The 26,072-nt window shown below is 32.0% G+C and overlaps 1 protein-coding gene across 5 annotated transcripts in view; it reads right to left on the bottom strand.

The window, feature by feature from the left end:
• The window catches only part of LOC127858526 (uncharacterized), a 39,361-nt gene extending 16,791 nt beyond the window's left edge, over positions 1 to 22,570 (bottom strand). For 4 of the 5 annotated variants that reach the window (XM_052395727.1, XM_052395730.1, XM_052395729.1 and 1 more), the window contains exons 1-13: positions 21,751 to 22,570; positions 18,882 to 19,037; positions 18,043 to 18,354; positions 15,922 to 15,994; positions 12,588 to 12,662; positions 12,275 to 12,421; positions 10,759 to 10,983; positions 10,162 to 10,317; positions 9,490 to 9,578; positions 7,781 to 7,841; positions 7,038 to 7,091; positions 5,320 to 5,406; positions 53 to 85 (exon numbers count right to left, since the gene is read on the bottom strand). In XM_052395727.1, coding sequence (XP_052251687.1) covers positions 53 to 85; positions 5,320 to 5,406; positions 7,038 to 7,091; positions 7,781 to 7,841; positions 9,490 to 9,578; positions 10,162 to 10,317; positions 10,759 to 10,983; positions 12,275 to 12,421; positions 12,588 to 12,662; positions 15,922 to 15,994; positions 18,043 to 18,354; positions 18,882 to 19,037; positions 21,751 to 22,287 — 2,005 coding nt within the window. In that variant the 5' untranslated portion in view covers positions 22,288 to 22,570. The remainder of the gene's footprint in view (positions 1 to 52; positions 86 to 5,319; positions 5,407 to 7,037; positions 7,092 to 7,780; positions 7,842 to 9,489; positions 9,579 to 10,161; positions 10,318 to 10,758; positions 10,984 to 12,274; positions 12,422 to 12,587; positions 12,663 to 15,921; positions 15,995 to 18,042; positions 18,355 to 18,881; positions 19,038 to 21,750) is intronic. The other variant, XM_052395728.1, reaches the window with a different exon arrangement.
• Between the last annotated feature and the right edge of the window lie 3,502 nt (positions 22,571 to 26,072).

Below are 26,072 nucleotides of genomic sequence, written 5' to 3'. Positions count from 1 at the left end.
GTTAATAAACGTCAAATATTCGCTCTCCGAATAAACAACTAATATATCATACCAATTCTTCGGCTTTGAACTCTTTTGTGTGTACCTAAAATATTACAAGAACGTTTTAATTACGCTTCTTCAAACAAAATGCATTATTATTGAAAAACAATTATAATATAAATTTAAATAAATAATGTATAAGGCACAATATTAAATCAGCATAATCCAATTATACATTTCATTCCACAATCCTCGTCCTATAATTCCTAATATTAAGTATGAATATTTGACTTGGAATAATACAAATATCTCCCTAATTTTCAATTATTGGGCGGAAGCTCACGTTTACAAAAACCATACACTTGGTATAAAGTTTATAAACCTTATCATAAATACCTAGACTAATTAATCTAATATGTTTCAAACGCGATAAACCATATTTGTGATAATTGGTTCATTGTTGTATGGGTAATACGGTTAACATTTTTAAGAGCTCAATCCATTTGTTAAAAATAATTTAAATCATTTATGCCTAGAGGACTCTCCATTCTTCTAAATTGGATCAATTTATTTCCAAAATTAGGGATGTTTAGAATATTTATTTCCATATTTAGCATATTTCTGACATAAAATTCCTTTAAGCAAACAGCGCAGACCCTCATGAGACGCCGCATCTTGCGGCGTCTCATTTGGGTCTACGCTGTTTGTCAAGGCCTTTTTTCTTGACGCTAGGCATAAATGGGTTAACGAAGATTTTGAAACTGTATCTGGGTAATATAAGGTACAAGCGTACGAGCACATGCACGATCGACCTATTTTAACCTAATGTTATTAAACTCAATTATTTTGAATATTTTAAAAACATGTTTAAAAGTTGAATTTTAGCTGAACACTTATCATATTTTATCCGATGTCTTACCATGTACTTAAAAGCTTAAATTTAAACAGTAAAATCGCTACTTTCGAAACCCAGCTATTGTTTAAGACGGCCCTGCCTTGTATTGACATGCTGGTAAAAAATCCTCATTACAATTTCAAATGCGATTTATGTGAAACTGAATTTGACTTATTATCATAAGACTTTCTGATATTCTTTTAGCTTAGTATCGCTCATCTGCTTAAATATCGCACACTTTTTAGTTTTTCGCTTGCGAACAACTAAGGTTAGTACTACGCGTCGCAAGTCGGTCTGTTCTTAACTGCGCTTAGAACAATAACGACCGCATCTGAGTCTATTAATAGTTGCTGATAAACAAGTATAGTGGGATCTTGTGTAACCTCGTTCATAGTGCATGCTACTATTGTTGTTTCTGGGAAACATTTCTTCTCAACAGATAGCGGCGATCTTTCGTTTTCAGGGATGCAAACAACGTTATAGTAAAATGTTAAGTTTGTTTACATTCACAGTTCTCAACTAATAAAACGTTGAACATGAGTTCACCAATTGCTACAGGTATATTATAGACAACAACAAAAATGCTTCATAATCGCTAAAAACCCAATATAAGGTAGTCGGCGTAAATTCTGACTTTGAAATAAAGTTTTCGATTTACGTTTCTAAATAATTAAATTGAAAACAAAAGTTTAACTATTGTGTTAGTTAACTTGTTATTAGTCACATATTCACCGCTTGAAATGTGTGTTATCAACTTATCGCGTCAAACCACACGTTAGTATAAGTAGAAAAAAAATACTACGGGAGTGCACATCATATGTGTCCTCACATGCCTTATTATGAGTTTATTTCTTTACCATCGAAATATATCGTATGTTAATATTTGATTTACACGCATTTTTTCGACACATTAAAATCACACTTTCATTTCCGCGTCATGCGAAAATGGGTCTCATGCGTTTCGGCCAGCGTATCTTTAGCCCATCCTGTGCATTTTCGCAGTCTGGTCAGAGGCGATTCTGTTTGCTATAAAATCATCCAAAGTTTTTGGTCTCATTATTTATCTCCTGACCTGACTGAGATATGCGCAGGCATAATGGGCTATACATATGATGGGCGCACATGGAATACGACCCAATTTTGCATCACGAATGTCATTAAAACTCTCATGGCGAACTGTAAATGGCACATTTTGGAAACGCCTTTCGATACAAAATTGTTTTCAAAATAGCAAACTTGAAAATAAGGGCAGCCTATCCAGGAACGATTTCTAGTCGTGCTGATCGAGTACGGCAAACATTTGTAGTTTGATAATTAAACGAGTTTCCTCTTATCGTGACACTTTACTTTGTGTTTTTTTCTCATCTTGAAAGCAAAACTGTGTTTAAGCCACTCCAAATTGATTTGTTGGTCTACGGATTGTATTGAAAAAAAGTTGAACAGGCGAGCGAAAAAATTTTTTTTTGAAAACAGGAAGTCTCGAGCGAGCGAAGAGCGAAGAATAAAACAAATCACATTTCGATAGAAGAATATTGCATTATCAAGTGATACAAGTTTAAACAGCTTTATTTTAGATTCAAATCAATTCTTATACAAAGAATATATATCGACTACATATTTATAGGAGTAAGTTGCATATGACCTTTGACCACGAAATATACATGTAAACCATATCATTGAAGTGAGGGACACATGTTTACCTACTGCTGCTTATATTTGTTTGTAGTTTTAAACAGTGAAAGCTGTGAAAAAGTACACCATGTTGCAAGCTGTGAAAAGGTATACCATGTTTCAAAAGCACTTGAAGAGGGACAATCATCAAAATGATAATGGGAGACAGTCGGACATGCATATAATCAATTGTCGCTACTTTATTTGAAAAGAGGCCTATCGATGGCTAGTACGGTATTGTATTTTTCTGAAATAAATGTATACATTACAAAGAACTTATTTGATGTTTCTGAAATACACGGACCCTGTTAAACATAATCCGTCAACCATGTATTTTTAAAATTATAAAACGTTGTTTCTTTTAAACTTTAAGAACCTACATTTAATGATTTTATGTTTATTTTTTGTTCATTTAAAATTGTGTTATTGGAAAAATGTGCCTACATATAGGGAAATACCGTCCATATGCCCATTTAATGAAGGAAAAATATATAAAAACTTACGTCATTTTTCCCGATGTTGTTTGAAATTGAACATGCTTTAACGGTATCTGCTGAAAGATTCATGTTCAAACGTAAACAAACACATTCAAATAAGTCACAGAACGTAGAAGATGTGTTTATATTTTTAAGGGTTGGCTGCAGCAACTTTTCACCGCAATTTGTTAAAACGGTCACGACAGCGAAACATGAACTGCTCGCGCAGGAAGCCAATTTTTCTGGTCGTCTCGATCGAACTTTTTAGCGTCTGAAGTTATCGATTAAAAAGGTTTCGAAAAAGTAGATTTGTCATTCGTATTCAGCGCAAAATCGTTTCTGATAGATCGCGTTTTTGTTTCTTTCACAAATTAAAAAAAGAAACATGCGCTATCGTTACAGAAGGACACAAAAAATGAGTGCGAGCGGTATTTTTCTTCATTTTGAAAAAATAGGTGCGGCAAATCTGACGACCAAAATATCAATTTGGAGAGGCCTTATCGATAGTTAATTATATATTCCCCGGACGATTTAGTGAACGAGTACTGACCCTGAAATTCTGCGAAATGGATTTTAACGCGTTATTGTAACTGGGCCGCAATTTGTGTCATTTGAACATTCAGGGAGTAGTCCGGAATTCCTTACACTGAATAGTGTTACAATATTTGCGCTTAGCACAGACACAGTGATCTAGTCAAAGTTCAAAGGTTTTATCGCGAATCAGCCTATAAAATATTCAATATATTCATGTCTGTCTGTTGCCGTTATGTAAAAGTAATTTAATGTGAAAAGTTGGGTAAAACAGCTATGCCGGAAAAGCGCATTAGTACTCTATACTTATGGTTAGGTCAGAGTTGTTGGCTCCGTGCGAACTGCTAGGGTAATACGTAATGCAGAAACAACAAAGTACGGGTCAACAGGGCTTTCTTTATGATACCTAATTCGTGAGTAAAAAGTATTGCTCGTAGATTTTTTTAATTATTTTCATAAATTATCTTATTGTATATTTTGAATTTGTATATGGTGTCAAAAAACAAAAGTTGTGTACACGGAATTTCCATAAGGAAATTATATTCTTAGTAAGATCGGTATTCGATATTCAAACAATATTCATTTAATATGATGGTGATTGCAATTTGTCTTTATATTCAGTTTTCATTACCATTGTCATCATACTTACTATGCTTTCTGAACGTCAAAAAGGGCCATGCTGCTGTTATTTTGTCTACGTTATCTCAATAAAATAAATAGGATGATAAAAAGTACACACACATCTCGACCTGTGCATTAAGAGACACTCTTTATAGATTTGAATGGCTTGTGTTGATTTCAAACTTGCGATTAATTTTGAAAAATGAGTTGCGTCTTAAATTATGCAATAGCGAACAACTTCATTGCTTTCAGCACTTAGATTTAAGTCCAATCCGATTTATTTAAAAACTACTCTACAGTTCAAGTGGCTGCGTTGTTTATAAATCATGGAAATGATAATTGATTGGATAATTAGTCATCACATGCCAATTATGTTAGTATTATTTGAAGTTGATGAAAACAGCAACGCTGAAGATAGAGGCCAAATTGAGACTTCACTTGCGGTTTCACTTCTTTATATAGTTTGGCTTTATTTAAACCGCTTATTTTCGTCTTACAAGGTATTGGTCAAATCATTGAAGCTAAATAAATACATTTATACAATTTATTGTATGGCTCAAAGTTAATATTAAAGACGAGTTGATTTATTTTTGTTAGGAAGCCTGATAAACATATTATTTATTATACCAATTTCAAATTTATCCAATAAAAATAAATAAATTGACGGTACAATTTAGAGAACACACTTAAGTAGTGGCTGCTTACAATCTAATGTGCAGCTTTGTGCGACAGTAACTGGATACAAATCGTGAAAAATAATGTTCAATCGTTTGCGAAACTCAATGATTGAAATAACGAACACACTGTTTACACGTGTATCCGTTTATTACCGTTGATTTTTAAAAGATTGCATCATATGTATTTTCATAAAACATATTTGGATATCGTTTTGCATACCAACGGTTTTGTGACGAACAATTCTAGGCGTATTCAACATTTTATTGTGTTCGCTTTTCCAAGTGTGAAAGTATTATAGTCAGTGTTTTCGGAAAAGATAATTAATGTTGTTCTTGAAAAATATACTTTATAAGTTGATGAAATGGTCGAGAAAACTACAAACACATTTATCAGTATCTAACATATGATTACACAGGAAGTCTAAACATTTGCATATTTGTATAATGTGTCTATTGAAGCAAATACCTCCAATATGATGTTGCACATTCCTTGGTGTATTCAAGATTTCATCTGTGTTTTTTAATTTCAGACGTACAGGGTCATACTGGTTCACTGAAACACAAATACATATAACATTATAATGTTTTTTATTCAAGGCTAGTCTTTTTAATATAAGCAAGCCACATTTTATGAAAAGCAAAGCGTCGTTTTCCATACCTGTCCATTTATGTTTTGTCATTTACTATTCTCATAGTCTATAATAGACGGCTGTGTTTTGTGTGTGCGTGTGTTTGCGTGTGTTCAATCCTAAACAAACAGTTTGCGCAAGCTTCTTTTTAAGTATATGCATCTGATAAGAATGAAATGATTCCGTTACAACAAAAAAATAATGATTAAAAAGTCAATATCGCGTAATGCATTCGCCATCTCTTCACGTACATGCTATCACAAAATGTTGAACTGTTTATGTATTAATTTTGGCACAAATCCTTAATTTATTGTTTTCCTATATCCAAATGTTATCTCCATATATATGTAAACAGGGTTTAAAGCAATACAAACTGCAAATACTTTACATCGTTGTGTACTGAAATATGGTAGAAAACAAATAATGTTTGAGAACTTTGTAAAAGTCAGATTTGATCACAAAAAATTAATCTATATGTAAGAACAAGACATCGGTAGTGTTTCACGTATATTTGCACTCCGTTTGAAATCAGGTTTATTGTATTTAATTCGTGTAAAAAAACATTAATCCTACGTTTGGATTTTGCATATGTGTACCAGATTCAAAAATCAAATTCTAAGAACATTTCAATATATTTGTTAATTTTTAATATAAACGACCGGATGGGGGAACAGATTCAGGTATTGCTAAGCAAATAAATCGAAACATAAAGCAAACTTTGTATGCCATGTTATATTATCAAATCGTGTTTGTCATTGAGTTATTACACAATGATATTTCGTTCTATTTTTTTAAAATTACCTGACATTTTTCAGTTGGTAAAACCGAAATTTATGCATGTTTCGTTATAAGTTTACCAAGGTTTCCAAGTATATTTAATACTCTCAGAGATATTGCAGCGTACACTTATATGAAAAATACTTGTCGAGTTTTTTATTGAACGACAACGACGAAAAAAACACAAAGGCGAATGATAAGCAGACCTTCTAAAACATATAGCTGAATTGTAATATCATGTTAAGGCTTATATTTAATGGCCAATGCGATTGTCAACTTTTTGCAAACGGACAATCAGACGGACTGAAGAAAGCAAATGACACACAAACACGTCGCAAATCTTAAGCTGTACTTTTAAAATAAAAATAAGATGCTGTTTTGGATATTGTTTTCTGAACTTTAATTGTCGTTATATTGTTTGGAGCGTGGACATGACCGTAAAAAGTATCAACATCCGTCTGATACTACCCTTTATAATTATACAAGGAGTCTTCCAAGTAACTTGAGTAATTCTTGAGAAATCGCAAGAGCACAATTTGACAGATGTACTGACGGACATACAGAAAGACGGATGTGTCAACGAACAGACAAACATGATTGCCGTTGGCAAAATATGCAGTATCATCTGTTAAAATCGTTTGATGACTTATTAGTACACGGCTAATATTTGTTCAAATTTCATATTGAATCAAGTTGAGTATTGTTTAAAAAAACGTTTAACGTTTGTACACGACCATAATTATATAGCTGTTTAAAACATCTTTCAAAGTTCACATACCTTGTTCTCGTCGCAGAATACGTCTTGAGCTTAAAAGTTGAAGAGAATTTGGATCTAAAAAAAAGAACATAAACCTAACTCAAACATCGTCCTGCAATACCGATTTGCTGATTGACCATTATTTTGTTGCCTATGAAATGTTATTTACCCTCTTCTCCGGTTTACATTTTAGAAGAATGTGCCCTTAAACAGACTTAATATCTTAAAACAGAAAACGAGATTCCAAACGAGCTTAAATATACTATTAAATTATGATAGATATGTGTATTTCATTATTTTTAATTTAATTGATGATGTCTTAACAGGGTATTTTAAAGGTTCGAGTTATTTACATATAGATTATTGAAAGCAAATTTTCAAAAATATTGAAAATACAATAACTGATTTGTATTGAGTCGATAGAATTATATTTTGGAGCCCTTGTATAAACATTAATGAAGGCATGTGAACAAGTAATATTAACCTAAAAACCAAAAATATATTTAACCTATGATTGCCCCATGGCGCACACCAAGCTAGAGTTTGAAAGCTATATTTACAATGATGCACTTGGTATAAGAAACTCTGCCTATAAAACTGACACGCAACAATCAGAATTGTGTTACTGATCAAGTGTATTTTGGAGTGTTTGAAGTCCTTCCGCTCCGGAGGTTGCATCATGCGTGGACCCGGATTGTGTCCAAGCAATTCAGACTAATTAATTTCCTAGACTCACGACAACTGTGAAGAACCCATCCACAAACCTTTTCCTAGTCTGTCCATATAAACGTGCTGCTGCTGATATAACTGTAGGTCTGGCACCTTCTGAACAAAGATACATATATGTAAATAAGATGAAGAAAGCATGTCTAGTACTTCTATGTTTTGGTTTTTGCAGAAACGGTATTAAATTCTAAATCTCGAAATATCCGCGATAAAATACGTTTATTGTATCAACATCATATTATAATGTCTTTAAACACCATTACAGAGTGATATGTCTTTTAGTTCTGATACTATTCATAAAACATACATAGCACAAATCCAAACATTATAATGTTTAAATAGAGATAGATTTTTATCCACTGATTGCAGACAATAGTTGTTATATTTCCACGTAACCTTATAATCCGTATCAAACGTCCCCCGAATATCTTTGCTAACCCCAAAATTTGCTATCGCCTGCTAATGTTTTCATTATGAAAGAGTTAATTTAAAGAATGTGTTTATGTTTAATATTGATGATGTTTTGTGTTTTATATAGAACGATTGATAAATAGCAGTGGCATATGTTTGGATAAATTAATTTTCCAGTTGGATTTTCGTTTTCTTATGATAGGTGTTTTAATTTTTTCTGGTGGAAAAAATCCTATAGAAATTGGGTAAATACTTTTAAAAAATGTGTTTGCATATTGATAATAATTATATAAGAACTACTTAATGATGAGTCAATATCTCGTGTAACATACAACTATCAACGATTAACAAGATTTATGAAGTGTCACGTAAACTCCCTATACTTATCATGTGAATGAGGTTGAAATGCACATGTGTTGCGCATAAAAGAAAACTCAATGCAGGTTCAATTGACTGGTATTATATCTACGATATACACTGTTTATTTAAGGAAAACATGGACAGGTAAGCTGGATTGTTCGTTTGGTGGTGTTTTGTATAAGCACGCCTATTTACTTTCGCTATTTTTTGTCTCATAATCATTTATATAAAAAATTACCGTGAAATAATGCGGATTCTTAGCAGCATGATAAGGTTAAACGTGTTGTTTCGATTGTAAAACACGAACGTAAATCTGGTCCTAAATTGCTCACATGCGTAATTTTCTTGGTCAGTTTCGAACCGGATATGATTTAAGACTACATACCATATATAAAGGCTATGTGCTTTATGGTTTCAGGAAGCTTTCGATCTTGGTGTAAAATGGGGCGTGGTCAGTTAAAACTGCACGGTAATAATATAATTAAATTTTGTAATATGAGCTGTTAAATACAACATATAACAAATCTGGATTTTTTGGTTACATAGAATAATATTTTAGTTATTTATTCTCTTTAAAATACATTTTACGTGACATCTGAGGCGTAGCAAGAGTTTCCAGTTTAAATTCAAATTGCAAGATTTGAACAAACTGAGTAAATGATAAGTATTCCAAGAAACACCAAAAATCGTGTACCTCTGACCTTCTGACTGATAAACAAAAACAAATAATCAGTCATAGCTATCTTCATCTATTGAGACCTATATTTTTGGACCGGAACGATTTGACCACGTTCGACAGAAGGGCGCTCATGATTCATTCCTATTAAGTTTTATTCATGTATTCCCAACTGTTTCAAATAATAATAATAATGTAGAAATGATAACAAATTGCAATTTCACATAGACCTCAGCAAAAAATTATTTACACCATACGCAGAAATATACTATTTCATAGAAAGGAAGTTGGTCGTTTTACCCTGGAAAAGATGTTTTCTGCTGGCACATCTGCAAACAGTTTCTTTTGCTTTGATGTATGATAATTAGATCTATCTCTTTGCAGGTCATCTGTAAAAAATATATACAAATAAAACATAAATAACCATAAACTGCACATTTAAAAATATGTAATTTTTCAATTGAGAACAAGTTGTAATACACGCAACAACTCCCCATTGTCATAACGTTTGTAATGAACTGTTCTTTGAGCCGAAAACATAAACGTATGTTAGTATTGGCTTATATCAAAATTTGACACATTTAACTTCAGTTGTCTATATGAAATACAAAATACGTCAACAAGCAATTGGTATCCGTATATCATCAACAGTTTAACATGTTTGCAATGAATGGGGTCTCTACATTGCGCAAATGTTCGTTGAACGTTCTGACCGTTAATGCAAGAAAATAAACGCCTTCAAAAATGTGCTTTGTTTAATACAGTTATAATAAACATTAAATAAGAAAACTTGTTTTCCGGGGTTATGCTGAACAATAGTTTCTCACCAATATGTTATTAGAGAGTTTTACACTGACATCAAAGTTATATCATGTATATATACTTTTTTGTTAAAAGGACGAAATAACAAATAAAATAAAAATTGTAATTAATTTTGATTCTGACGGATGAAAATTTATCAACGATACATACCGATAGTTGTTTTGTAGAATTCTGCTCTGGAATGGCCGTTGGGTTTTTCGTTCTCTTTGGTTTGATTTGAATGAAGTACTTTTGCATCATTTTCTTTTTGTGAAACGACTTTGTGGGTAATACCCGACACTGTACCATCATGATCGATGTGATCGACTGAAATATAGCGGTATCGCATGATTATTAAACCAAAAATAAATTTAACTTTAATGACCTGAATATTTTTTTCTGGTATATATCATGCTAAACAAATCAACTGTAAAGCGACTTTCGCAATGCATAGTGAAATGTTTAAAAAAAATGATGTCGCAATATTAAATACGTAAAAGGAATTATTTAAAATGTAACAGTATAAGTATTTTGCAAATTGCAACTTAGTCATGTGTGCATATGAATTTATGAATTTACATACTACACGTATTCTTGCTTGACTAAAATGCAAATGTCACAACAGGTAGTACAAGAAAGAATTTGCATATTTCCCTAGGTACAATAAACGAATAAATTATATTTGTAATAATGCAAAATCAAAGTAAAACACGATAAATGAAGAATATTTCTTCAAACAGTATTAATATCATGAACGATATTGCTTACGTATTTCTGCCAAAGCCACTAGAAAGTCGGATTCATTTATGTCCACTTTTAGTTCCAGAATTTGACAATCCAAACGCTCTCTCAAGCATGTCTGAAGCGGTTTGAATAGCTCAGTTAGCGATCCGTCTAAGCAATCACTGCATAATTGCATCCACTTCTCTGGCGTCGGACAACTAAGGTACAATGCAACGCATTCCTTTTGTGCTTTCTTTAATTTGATTCCGTCTGAAAAATAAATGGTTATTTACGCTGTATAAATTAATATAATAATAAATACAATTACACCAGCTATTAAACTGTAACTTGATATTTTGGAAAGAACATTAAGATTCTATTGAAGTTAGTTGAATTTTAAACAAGGCAAAATTATTATGTGACTGGGAACGAGAGTTTGATCGATCTGGTAAAAAATGTCTTTTCGGCTAAGTTCATAATGTTGGCATGCAACATCGGACAGATCAAACTATTTTGTTTGCGTGTAATTCCAGATTCGTACGCAGTTATGAAAATGTCTATGTTTAAGGCCTTAACACCGATTTCTTCATGTTGTCAAGAAGAAGAAAAAGTTGTTCTTAAATTTTAAGTACATGTTATTACAAATTCGTTGATTGTAATGATCACCACAACTTATTTTGTAAATTCTAAACAAATACGGTTGCATTAATGAGCAATATATATGTGTAAATAGAACAACAACACAATATCATGGTTGTCATAGAACACTTAAAACTTTGTACTTGTTATATATTTCATGTTTTAAAGGAATTGTTAATAGCAGCAAATGTAAACAGTCGTGCAATAGGAAAATGTTCTACAAAAGAAGAATTGGTCTGAACTGTAAAATAAGCCACTGTTAATATGGAATATTTTGCAGACATTCGTTTGTTTTATAATTTAAACAGTATATCATGTTGAAACTTTACATTTATATATATTTATATAGAAATATAATGATTGCTATTGTAACATAGAACATTAGTGTACGCTCTTTTCTTATTTAAATAACGTCGAATGTAGATAAGAACAGTTAAATGTAAGGATATGTAATGAAAAGGTGTAAGAAAGTATAGGACAAGTTTATTAAATTTCAGTTTACTTTCATACAATTGATTAAAACACCTTATAGCATTGACTTTCCAAACTTTTTGAAACAATTTCTTCTGAACGTTTTTGAATATCCTCATAATATTGTTAATTTGTGTTTTAAAATATATTTATGATTGTACAACACACCAAAAATTATCGTGTTTTTTAATAAAAACAACCATTTAGTCTATGCATATGTGATCCACATATTTAACAAAACATTACGAATCAGACATTGAATTGCGAAAATCGCTCGTTTGCACAATCAATTAAAGACTCATTTATATAAAGAACATTCAAACGCAGAAATGGTCGTAGGAATAAAAATCTTCCTCCCTGCCACATTTAATAATAAAAACAACAGTATGTTAGAATATAGTATTTGGATAAAGTATCACGTTTAATTTATCTTGTAAAAAAAGTAGTATACCTCTCTGCAATGCATTGAGAGCCGATTTAACGTGCTGTACAATAGTCGGATCAAAGTTGTTTGTGACCCCATTGGCGATTTGAACCAACATTTCCGATATATGTTCTCTTTCAGACGTCGATATTACGTGTAGACATACTCGTATCACTACAATATAAAACTAAAAGCTACCACAATCCCACATAAAAAATTGGGTGACTTTATTTTTAACTTCAAACGATATTTACTTTGTTAACATTAATGTCCCTTATTTAAAAAAAATACATAGGAATACAATTAGAAATAAAGTGAATATATAGTTTAATAAACACACTTGTTTCAATATTAATTTCTTGCCCTTCCGTTTTCTGCAAAATCTTTTCCAATCGTTCTAATGCCATCTTCATACCTGAATAATGTAATAAACATGTGCAAAGAGCTGTTTCAAACAATAACGGCAAAAGGTTTATGTGTTTATTATGAATGATAACACTATAACACATCTAATTAAATAACATTAGTTCAACTTAAAATGTCGGTTGTTTTGTTCTACCAAAGATATTTCCAAAACTGTCGTAAATGGTCAATTATCGTCCAACCAATGTATTTCAATAATATTGTTTATATTACTATCGGATGACAATGCTCGTTTTATGTGCATGACATTAAGAAACCTATGATAATACATAATACACAATTGTAAACAAAATAATAAGCAATGTACGAAAAAACATTGGTCGATCTCACGACTTTAGATTCTTGTTAAGAAAAGACAACGTATCTCGGTGAACACATTCCTTCCACAGAAGTACGGTCGACAATTGTTTTCTCGAACTAACTTAGGTCGATAATATCAAAGTTCCGAAGTCTTCTTAGAGACAATCATTTTTAATTTTGTTTACTCATGTAAATGAGAATCGTTTGGCTCGAATACTTGAGTTAACACACAAGATGTACTAAAATGCGCATTGTCATGCCCGTTAAGCCCATAAAGCACGACATTTATATTGCATCATATCAGTTTTTTTGTAGGTGATTTAAGAGTTAACACAGATTTTAATAAAACCAACCATACCCTCCGAATTTTATCATAATATTGCGTCTGCATCGCTCGACAATGTTTTAATTTGAAATAATAAATGTTAATGTATGTTTCATTATACGCCGTTCCTAAACGTTTATGTCAGCATTGTGAACACGGTTTTTATTCATGTTAATATGTGACAGATACATTAGAAACTGCCCACACACTTTGCCAATGTGTCTGGCAGTATGGCAATATGTCCAAAATCTTTTCAAGATGTTTCGATTACAATGCTGATAAAACACAATACGGTCACAAAAATTGCAAATTGTGTCTGATGTTCCTTATTTTGTGTCAATAAAATATTCCCGAAAAAGGCCACAATTGAGTACATATATAGGATAGATTGTACCATATAATGTGAATAATGAGAATGGTTATCGTGCAAAATTGGTGAAGGTATATCATTATTCTTTAGGTGTTATCACATTGTCAATTGCAGTTTGCTATAATTAAAATGCATCATTGATAAAAAAACAAACTAACGTTAGTTCTCAATATTTTATAGAGAAGTTATATCGCATAGAAAATGCAGGCAGAATTCTGGAGAGGTGATACATGTCAAGTCTCGTCATATACAATTAAACTCAGCCCCCAACTATTCAAAAGCCGGCGCTTAATGTCGAAATTTAGTGGTCCAATGGCACAACGATTCTCTATGAAAACGTGTATTGACATATCAATTGAGCAATGTAACGAATCTAAATAGACTTTTGCGTAACTTATATAGTTTCAAAGGTATGTTCGTAAAGGTCAAGTAATGTAAAAGGTCGTCTAGATAAAGCGGGCTATCTAAAGACTGGATTAATGGGATGAAGGTTACTTCACAGATAGATCTAGATTATACCTGAATATATGATGTGGAGATCCACAAAATTTGAGCTTATATTAACGTTTTCAAATTACAAAATGTTGATCGCATGGCTAAATGGTGGTTTCATGTACTCGTTTGAAAGCATCACATCACAGCATTGCTTCGGTAGTGAGTATTGACCTCTATTGACACCAAAGTATGTTTTGTACAATAACTTTATTATAAAGTTTGCAGGCCACATTCACAATAAGTACACATATTTTACTATTGATTTATGCGTATTTTGACGAAGAATCGGATGGATTTGCTTCTATAAAGTTATTATGGATGCAAGTAATAGATCAATTAGATTGATATTGAATTAATGCTCAACTCAAAATACATTTTTATGAGTAGGCTATTGCTACTTCGTTAAAAGCGTTGTACACTATAATGTTACTATGTTACAAGATCTTAAAAACGAAAGAATAGTACAACATAATCTTTCAGAAGAGGTTAAGTGTTTTTGTTTGCCTTGGTGAATCGGATTAAAGGTTTTCGGTGATTTAATCAATACACACTTCCAGCAGATGAAAAAAAACAGGACTTGAAAATTGCAGGTTACACTGAGGACCACCCTTAACAATTTGATATTATTACTATTAATTATATTCTTGAAATAGGGGTTCAGAGTTTGCCTCTTATTACATACATACAACAAGTGAACAGTCGGAAAATCGTCTGAATGTGTTGAATGTGGCTTTGCTTGAACCCATCAAGCTTTATTAACAAAGTGATTAGTGATGTTTTGCAAGAAAGCTATAGACATTTATCATGAAAATACAGTTTTTAAAATGTCGATGCTAGATTCATGGTATGATTTGATGGAATATGAATGTATTCCTTTAAAAGATATTTTTACTGACTATCATCATGCAATTTCCGAGGATAGTTCGTTAACAGGCTTGGATATTTACATAACAAAGACGAAACCAGATATTCAATATTTGTAAGTGAACCGCACAACTCAAAGCAATGTGGCTGGTTTATTGTATTAATTATACATAAAGAAGTACACGCAAACTTTGGACTAACTTTATACAATTTCTGTGGAATTATGTAAATTGCAATTTAGTGGAATGTTAGTTTGAACAATGAACTTACCAAAGTTGTAGCCATAAGAATTCGTTTGAAACAGTATGGGTTCTAATTAGACAGAAGTTGTATTAACTGAGAATTTTTTGTTTAACCTTATACTTAAATTTTTGTCGATATGTAAAGGCAAGTACAAACAGAAAGACGCATTACGCATAAACCATTTGCTATTTAGAAAGGTCAATAACTGAGTAAGACATCAACAAAAAAAGAAACATTTACTAAGGATGTTTTCCATTATATATAGTCACAATGTAATCTCATTGTTTTATATTCCAAGCCTGCTCTTTTAATTTGGGACATTATTACCAAGGGTGACAGAGTATATTGTCATGTCTTGATGTTCTGTGGATTTTCTATATTATAAAAAAGTCGCAGATCAAACTATGATCAATCATCATTATTTTCGGTTATCAAGCATAATGATTATCATTAATTACAGTTCGATACATGTGTTGCTTAAAACACACCCGAACTATTTGGAAGGTTCATTCATACAACATAATCAATATGAATTTATGTAAAAAAAAATATGATTACCTACCCAAATACCCAACACAATACAACTCAAAATAAAATATATTCAAAGGTTCAAAATATAGTTAACAAATTAGCCAAGTAAAATCAAAACATCACCTTTGCTTTGCACATTCATCTTTTGAAGAAGTATTCCTTGTTCTTGAAGAAGTATTCCTTGTTCTTGAAGTTCCTATGAACCCACAAATAATTAATCAAACAATCATTAACGATAAACATGAAGTGTTTAATACATTACATTAGATGACGGTTCGTTATAGAATAATTTAAGTACAAAATAAACATAACGCACAATATTTTGTTAATACATATTTTCATAAAATATGAAGCAGAACGATATTCGAACAATATAAACTATTATACATTCACATTATATTTAATTTGCATATAGTACAATGGCATTATATATATTGAACATAATAAAATTACAAAAGTGGCATATTTAATATTGCCAAATGACAGTATATTTATAATGAAAATGGACCAATGACAACATTTTTATATTCAGCATATTACAGGGACAGTATGTGTGTATTCGTTATACAATAAGCTTCAGATGCTCTGAAAATTTAGCTTGCTATAACTATGTGTTAAAATCACTTATGACATTTCAAAACAATTGTATTATGTGTTCAATTATTGTTTTCAACATATCATGGCCTACAAAACCATGCACCTAATAACACACAATACATTACAATATAATTAGTTCGCCGAGGCGTAATGGATATGGTGACCGCCTAGCGATCGGGAGGTCACGGGTTCGATCCGTAATCAGGAAGCGTTCTCTAGATCTTACCCAAAGACAATAAGTACTGGTTTTAAGCCTATGAAACGGACTGCAGAGCGTTTCTATAAGCCTGGGGCTTTCGATGCAATCGAACTTAAACAAATTGGCTTAAACTATAATATAATTTTAATAGATGGGACCAATTTAATTAAACGCTGAAAGCCAACAGTTCCCTTGGAGTTTTAAACCAAGTTGAAAGTTACGAACATAACATCACACTCCGCTCATAATTAATTGCAAAACACATAGATATGTGTACGCAGTTTGCATTAGTCATAAATCGTATTAATAATTTATTAAGAATAATGACTCAAATTCTAGCTTAACTATTTGTCAGTAACTAGTAAGCATCTGTCACCTCACGTACACTGGCGTTTCGAAAAATAAATCACGTTCATTCTGAGTTATTCCAGATATAATCGATGAACATGACACATTTTCAGTGCTCAATAATTGGAAAATCGGTTACAGACAGACGGAAAAAAAAGAGAAGGGTTTTGAAAGAAATTTGGAATAGCATGATATACATATAACTATATGTAACAAATTGTATGTTTTGCGAAAACGCATAAAGCACATTACACAATATATACAACTATCATAATACAACACTTGGCCTATCTGCATTGAGTTATTTAGGCCCGGATATTCCATACGTTAACAAAAGTAAACAAAATGCAATAAATACCTGAGGCTTAAGGGTTTGAAAGGCAGACGATTGGATACATTGAAGAAAGGATCTTTACAAAATAAAGTTCGGCTGTATTGCGATACTTAGCGTATGAGAAGTGCAGAAGCAAACACAGGTATTGATACACCTGATTATAAAACAATCGCATTACATGCGGTTCATTAGCGTGCAAATAAACCATGCATTCCTTGTGTTCACAAGATTTCTAGCATATAGTTACAAATAGTTACTAATGATAGTCACCTAATTGAGAGTAAAATAGGCAAAATAGATCATATATGAAATTCGTACAACATGCAAAGGCAGTTAAAATTCTTATGATGATATGAATGTGAAAACATTGGGAAACTATTGGTGCTAATATTGTTCATGTAATTATTCTACTTTATTTTTATTGCTGTTCAATTTAATTCGCAATACTATGTTGTCCACACTGTTTTAAATCTTGTCAAACCCGATTGCTTTTTTTAAATAATTATTTTAGTGTTTGTTATATGCTGTTGTCGTGTTCATGTTCATGTCTTATATAAGTAATCAGTCAGTTGCCTAACCTAACGAACTTTTGGGTGGTGACGGTCACAAGTGTTACTTCTATTTTGTATATTTATGTATTAATTAATTTATTTTATTTTTTAACTATTTATTCATTTATATAGCATAAACAGAATACAAACATATAATTATAAACATGTACTTAAAACATGGTATTGTTTCAATAGAAAGTAAAAAATGGACTTACTTTCGCCACTTTTCCTATTTCATCCAACACTGCTACTTTGAAATCGCCGTCTGTTTTTAATATTAGCTTTGTTGTTTTCATTATTTCTTCTAATAAACTGGTAACATGACTTTTTAAATTGCTTATTATGTCTTCATATTTCTTGGCATGCAGTTTTTCAATTCTGGTCAGATTTTGAATATTATTTTCGATTTTATCCATCTGTTCGCCTTGTAATATGGCAATTTGTTTAGACTCTTGAATCGCTTTAATCATGTCTTGTCTTGACTCAAGTTCATCTTTTCTTGTCACTTTGTAGCTGTCTTTCTCAAGCTGAAATTGAACATACAAGTACACTTAAAATAAACCGTGTCACAATACAAGTACAGAATATATTTCGTATTTGAATGTGGACAACTATAATGATAAATAAGAATCATAATAATATGAAAACTTAAAACGGTGTATACAACAACATTTAAATATGTACGAAAATATATCTGTGAATTTACTTTAAGTTGAATATATTGGTAAACACAATTGATATGATGCTATTGCTAAGTAAAGATTGAGGATTATCAGTGTAATGCATCTTAAATAAATACACTGACTAAATTTCAATGTTTAAAATATTATTGTATAGTTATTTGTATATTTTATACACTGTATTTTAAGTAAGCAAACAAATAGGATCCACAAGACAATATTGAATTGGTAACTTATATACAACTTACATATTAAACAGGAACTTGCTTAATGGTGTTATGTCTTCAAAAGGTCGCATGTGTCAAATATACACAATTTAAAAATTATAAATGCAGTTTTGATTTGATTGAAATACCATGGTTGTCCTTACTTACTTTGGTAAGTTTCTTTAATTGCGCTTTTGTAGACTCATATTTGCTAAATATGTTCAACCGCAAAGCCGTCTTCATGTCGGCTATGTAGTCGCATAATGTATTTCTAGAAACTTTCATGTCTCCGGTATGGCAAATGTCGTTGCGTACCTTGCGTATCTATAACATACAAAAATATCCTATAAACACATGTGATGGATATTATATTATAATTAAACGCATAATTTGTATATTTGTATAAGTTTGTCGATATCATAGGATGTGTACATGTGTGTTACCCTCAACATATTGAAAATTGTATTTTAGTTATATATTTGCTATTATGTGCTATAATGTATATATACTGTCAGATCAACAATCAACACAACAACAAAACCGAAAAACAATAAGAATTATTGAAGTGTTGGTGTTGTGTATACGGGAATAAAGAGTTTATATTATATTTTTAATATCGCATACGTCTTCCTTTTTGTCAATTAAAAAAAGATATTAACTGCAACAAATTCGCTGGAATGAATCTTGCAATAATGTAATGTTGAATGAAGTTTTAGATATTTATAATCGAAACGTCAACACAAAGGATCCAATTGACCCTCCACGCCTTAAAACAGTGAAGGAAATTAACATCGCTTTTCGAATAATAATTGTGCCAGAAGGTCTGTCTGTCCGTCCGTCAGGCTTTCCATCTATATGTCAGATCTGAGTACGTCCTAAAAATCTATTCCTTCGATTTCTTGGCATACACATTAAATTATATGATTATATGATTTAAGTATGTTTGTCGGTTAATCCCTTTTTACAATCATCACGCATGCAGAATGTTCGTCATTTAAACATAAAATATTGTCATAACTCAAAATGACATTTGGAGAAATCGTTCGATGTCGGGATGATTGTTGGGTTAAGATAATGAGCCAATTGTATGATAACGTTGGTTGTGTGTTGCAGAAGCTGATCAAAAAGTGTTCATATCTTAAATTTAAATTTATGAAACATATTTATTTAACATTCAACATGCTATGATGATTTGCAAACACGAAGCAAGTGTAGGTTTGCATTCGTGACATTCGCAAATTTAAGAATTATAATGTCATTGAATTTCCGTAACAAACGTTTTGCAAGAAACCCTAGGTAAAACATAACCGTATTCTGTAACGCCGAACAAATATGTTTTAATATTACAAAACTATGCAGTTACTTTTTAGAAGATCTAAGTTTCAGCATAATTTTGTGAATGAAAAAGAGACAACATATAGGACCTACAGCATTTACTGCTCACGAGTTAATGTCATATAATGTATGTGCAGGTAAAGACCAAGCTACATGTAGCCCCATGCGTACATTTGGTTAAGCTGTGTGAAATCGAGGCTTTAAGTATTTATTCTTAGTATTCAATTGCAGACTGCTTTTGTTTTATTGCATCAAACAGGTTTTAACTGCAGCATGAACCAATACAATATTTACTATAAATTGAAAATTTCTTTCCAATCTTATGATAACTTGTGTAGATATATAAAACATAAATTTTAGACATTTAGTTAAAGACGCAAAAACACCGAGTTAACAATTAAAAGGACGAATCTAGTCCTGCATCTATCACTCAATTGCCGAGTAAAGATGAAGAGTTCGCAAAATCGATGAAGTATTGTTTATCAACTAGTATAATATAACATCATGAATTTAACCCGAATTTATACATACTGAATGTATGTATAAATATATATATATATCATGCTTAAACAACTGCATACATTTCAGATCCGGTTCTACGTTACCTTGACATTACCAGAATGCCTCGAATTTCTTACTCGTCTTAATTATCCTTGCGTGTACAGAACGCACCATGGTAATTTCATCTTAACTTATGCTCAACGATCGGCTGCGAGAAAACTATTCTATATTTAGTTTACTTTAAACCTCATAATTTTACCTCGACTGCATCAAATACTTTTGCCTTATTAAACTCTTGTCAGTTCCCCGAGTCGTCCCAATATCCACTACATCATTACGAATACATTCACAATTTACATTCATGTGATTATATCATTGGCATGCGTAATATTCTAGTGCATTTCTACTACGTACGTAAATTTAGCGTGGTCCGAGTGATTTAGCTGTTTTCATTTATCAGCAGTCAAGACAATTTACTAATTCGGGCATATAAGTGGTTAAAGTCTTCCCTTCGTACGTCAGTCAGATAATAGCAATCTCACAAAGGTTATGATCAGTTGATCATTCAAAAGAATCTAAAACATGTTATCGATACGTTGATCCACTGATTCGTGTGTTAATCAAATAAACTACTTTACGATATAGTTTGCGTTAAGTTTTAAAGCAGTCCAAATGCTTTATAAAACACACGTACAGAATATACCGCGTATATCGATTGTTCTCGACGTAGTGTCTAAACAAAACGTGCTATCAATTTTTAAAAACATCGGATTTAGATTTAAATTTCAATTACTCTGAAATTAGCATTGTTAGCGCTATTAGTACATAAATATATCAAAGCTAAGACAGAATACGTAAACATTTTATAATCAGAACAGTATGCTAGTTATTTATACGGCAAAATCATGGTTTGTTGCCAAAATTGATTACTTTCTCTGTCAAATTTGTTTTTTTCATATGTTTTTTTAAATCCACAAAGCTTTTTTCTATAGAAAAAAATTATACTCAATCTCATCATTGAATTCAGAACAAGATATAAAAGGGTTAAAATAACAAATAGGGTCGATCAGGTAAGTGGAAAAAAAAGCTTTTTGTGTATTTTTGTATGCAGACATTTTAATCTTAACTATCAGTTCGGTTTGCATTAAAACTTTACCTTAAGAACAGCAGTTGTATTTATTTAATAAAGCATAATTAATACCCGGATGAGTTTCTCCAAGTCCAGTCCAATTAAGGCTTTCAATGCTGTATTGTTCTCATATATTTGTATAAGAGCGGTAACGTCTGCCTCAGCAATAGTCCTTTTGTCTTTATAACCAGGCGTTGAAATAAAGCACTTAATAAGTTCCCACGGACCAGTGTCTTTGTCTGACCACAAATCACATTCTGTGTTTACCCAGTTTGGACTACTTCCCACATGCTCGTCTATAATCAAATCATACATTACACCACATGCTTCGTTTTCTTTGCATCTAATCAGTTGTTTCTTTTTACAGTTGCATTTAGTGTTCCTGCATTTGTGCATTTTTGTATGTTTTGGTTCGAGCGTTCCAACGTCACATCCTGTGCATGTGTAATTAGGAAGATTACATAAAGTTTCCATTTGACTCGTTCGCCGGATATATAAATCTGTACATGCATCTGCTATGCATGGCAGGACACCTTCCTTGAAATATTTTAAACCTAAACAAGCCTTCACCCAATTTCGTAGTTCTTCATCTGTTAATTCTTGTTCCATGTCAATAGCTCTTGTCGTCTCGTGCGTTTAATACTGGGTGTGGGTCTGTCATGAAAACATCAAATATTTACACATTACACATCATGTTCACTTAAATAACATATCTGGTTGAATAAACGACATATTCACATGTTACTAAATCCATTATTGTTATTTCAAAATCCTGTTATATCGAATCACTAATTAAATTTCAGTACATTTTTTATAAATTATGTACATATCTTCCTTCATATTCAACCATTTGTCATTTCAATTTTGACCCCGGATGACAACGTATTTATTACAAACCCATGTGACATGACATGACGATTTCTACGGAGTGCCTTATTGGTTGAAATGCTTATACAGTAATGCTACTTTTTATTTGGAATACACGCCACATATTGAAGACGTATTGTTCATTCAAAAACATATTTAGCTTATGTTGGAGCTTTAAAACTTAAACTATATTCAATTTATATTTAAATCGTTAAGTTTTCACAGTAATTCATTTATGTCTTTAAAGTATTACACATTGCTATTTAAAATAAATGACGTGTTTTTGTAATCGAATTTATTGATGATCATTTACTAGTACACACACTTAAGATATTTCACATAAGTATATATAAATAAATCATAACCATAATCAATGAAGGAGTATGTAAGCAAATTGAAACTACTCATACATAAATTGAACGCGCATATGTTTCGAACATCATTTTGCTTTCAACAATATTGCATTGCAAGTGATACCATTTCAGAGAACATGTGTTGCTTGTTTGTGGTGTGTTGCCGTTAGATACAAATAATGTCGACCAGTACATCAACATTATAACCAGTTTAATCATGTCACTTTGGTGTCTTTTGTAGAAGTTGTTCCTTGTTTAGTTATCGATAAACTTACAAAACTTATGCACGTTTATACAAACACGAATATATTTTTTCACAAGATGAAGTTAATTGTGTTGTTGTTATAAAAAAGGTGATATCGATTTTGATCGTAACCATAATTAATCAATAATACATTATTCTTAAAGTGTTTGTGTAATATAAGATTATTGAGCATTATATATCTTCAATAGTATTAAATTTATATAACAAAATATTCAAGTTATTTCCAAATAAATGCGGCTGTTGACCTCAAAACGGCATGTGACCATTTTTCCGAGTTTAACAACGGAGTGGTTAATATGAATTGCGACATTTTAATTGTGTGGAAGATATAGTATTACTATAGTTTTAGATCCTTTATTCTTTCCAGCTAAACAAGGACCGAATTAAGGATAAACTGGGAACAGTTTAGGCAGGAAACAGAATTTTCCCTAATACTCTTTGTCAGTCTGGTACCTATTCTTCAACCGACAATATTAAATGTGTCATGGAACTGAGCATAATATGTAAGATCTAAAAACACACCGATATACTATGTTATAAAAAAATGATAACATGTATATTTATGTTTGTTCTCATTTACAGTGAATATTGGTACGTTACGTAACTAGATCGCATCTCATCTCCATGTAAAAGTATATTAATATTTATTCCGCCTTTCCCATGCCGTGATATTGTGATTGATCTCAAAATGGGTTTACTTTGATAAACGTGTTTTAACAAAAGTGTTCCGCTTCCTAACAAGTTCTCATTGATCAAGCAAGCCTTGTTTTGTTTCTGTGTGTATTATCTTACCCTCTTATCAGGTGTCGCTTACACCACACCATACCTTCGCATGCTATTAAAATCTTTTAGCTACAGCTCAAACATTGATATTTGCTTTTTAAATCAATACACCCGTATATAAGAATCGATACTGATTGTTGTATATCCCGATAACGGTTTAAAGTAAACGTTATGATCAAACCAGTATCTGCCTTAATGTAAAAAGTTATTTTAAGAACATGTTTTAAATCATAACGTTTTCCATTCGCTGGCTATAACACTGAAATTGGCTATAACACTGAGTCTATACCCACGCTAATTTCGTCTGCATATACAAATTGTGTGATTTATCTTGATATATCTTCCCGTTTTTTTATTGAACCGTGTTTTAAATCGACTGTATATTGCTAACATGTGCAAATTATGTATTTCGATTACACCCCTGTACATATTTTAATATGTGTGTTAACATTTAATTTAACTTAAATGACACACACATAAATGCAATGTATATAGTATGCAGACGTTATACATTATATAAGTAGGTGTTGAAAGGGGCCTTTTCAAAGATTTTGGCATGTATTGAAGTTTGTCATTAAATGCTTAATATTGATAAATGTAAACATTAGATCTAAAAAGCTCTAGTAAAAAACAGCAATAAAATTTAAGAAAGAAAAAGAAGTAACCCTCATCTGGGCTCGAACCACTGACAATGGAGTAAACGTCTATCGCTTAGATCACTCGGCCATCCGTGCTCATACTACGTTTGTAGTATGTTTATACTTTATGTAAGCAATCCTCGTGGTGTCACAAAAATTAACGACAACAACAAAACTCTCAAAATTATTAAATTGTTTCGCGTTGCAACGCTTTATTATTTTCAGGTTTTTAAATCGTCTATTGATGCATATAATGGATATTTTAGAGCATGGTCAATGTTTAATATTACTGTTTTCTTATGACTATCATATTTTCAACAAAATTTGCGAATCTGAAACACATTTTTTAATTTCGTCAATTTACCAAAACGTGAAAAGATCCTTTAATGGTATCGTTTTGATTATAACGATGCAAATGTTTTGTTGACGTTGGTTAGAACTGTCGAATGTCTGCTAATCAGTAACAAGCGAGTATCGGTCTAATATGGGCTTTATAGTCACTACAAATATAATAGTGGTCCAAAGTTTAATCCGAACGACATTGTTTGACCACACCAGGTCCACATGAGATCAAACAATAATTCCCATGGTAGTCCACTACACATTAGTATATATGGGCAACCGTTCGACATCCCACGTGATGCGACTCGGGGGTGACCATGGTTGATATGACTGATTGGCTCAGTATGGGACTTATCTAGATTGCCTCGCCTTTACGAAATCCTGTTAAGTCCCAGTTACGATACCGCTACTTCAAAGTTTGTAATGATTCAACCAATTAGTCCCCTTTGGGCCAAGTTTTCACTATTACTGAGCGAAAGTACATATTGGCACCAAGTGTGACAAAATTGTAATAATTTTGACAGAAGTAGGTTTCCCGCAAATAAGCTATACTGCTTTACTGCTTAAATGCCAGTAAAATTCTCCATACGCGATCCCATGTAAGTAAGAAATGCGATTGCCTGAGCTTACACACTACAATGTGAGATCTATGCCCAATTATTTTCTGACATAACAAAATCCACATAATACCAGATTAAGTTTTCTCATCTGGGTCCCAGTCTTTTGAAAGCCCATACTAGTCCCTATAAGCCCTATGCTGGGCCAAATAGTAATTATTTGATCATATCAAGTCCATATTGAATCAAGCCTAGCAAGGACGTCCATGCTGGTTCGAAGTATAAAACCCATATGAGTCCTAGCATTCAATCCCGTATAGGTATGGCGTGGGTTTTATTGGAACTAGTATATATGTTATATCTGGTGAAGTGAAGGGCCCATTTACACTATATTTCTCCTAATGCAATAAAAAGTGACCCAGTAATGTATATGTCTCATCATCTGACATCCACCTTAAGAGCTCAAAATGGGCCCTCTAAACAAGACCATGTGGGCTCCATATGGACCATAACCCGCCCGAAATCCAATATTGCTCCCCGTAGTCCCTATAAGTAGTATTTTGAAAATATCAGGGCGATTCGGGATCGA

Source organism: Dreissena polymorpha, chromosome 14, assembly GCF_020536995.1.
Source record: "Dreissena polymorpha isolate Duluth1 chromosome 14, UMN_Dpol_1.0, whole genome shotgun sequence".
In the NCBI taxonomy this organism is placed as follows: domain Eukaryota; kingdom Metazoa; phylum Mollusca; class Bivalvia; order Myida; family Dreissenidae; genus Dreissena; species Dreissena polymorpha.
The sequence above is the reverse complement of the archived record's forward strand: the minus strand, read 5'-3'. Positions and strand labels throughout refer to the sequence as shown.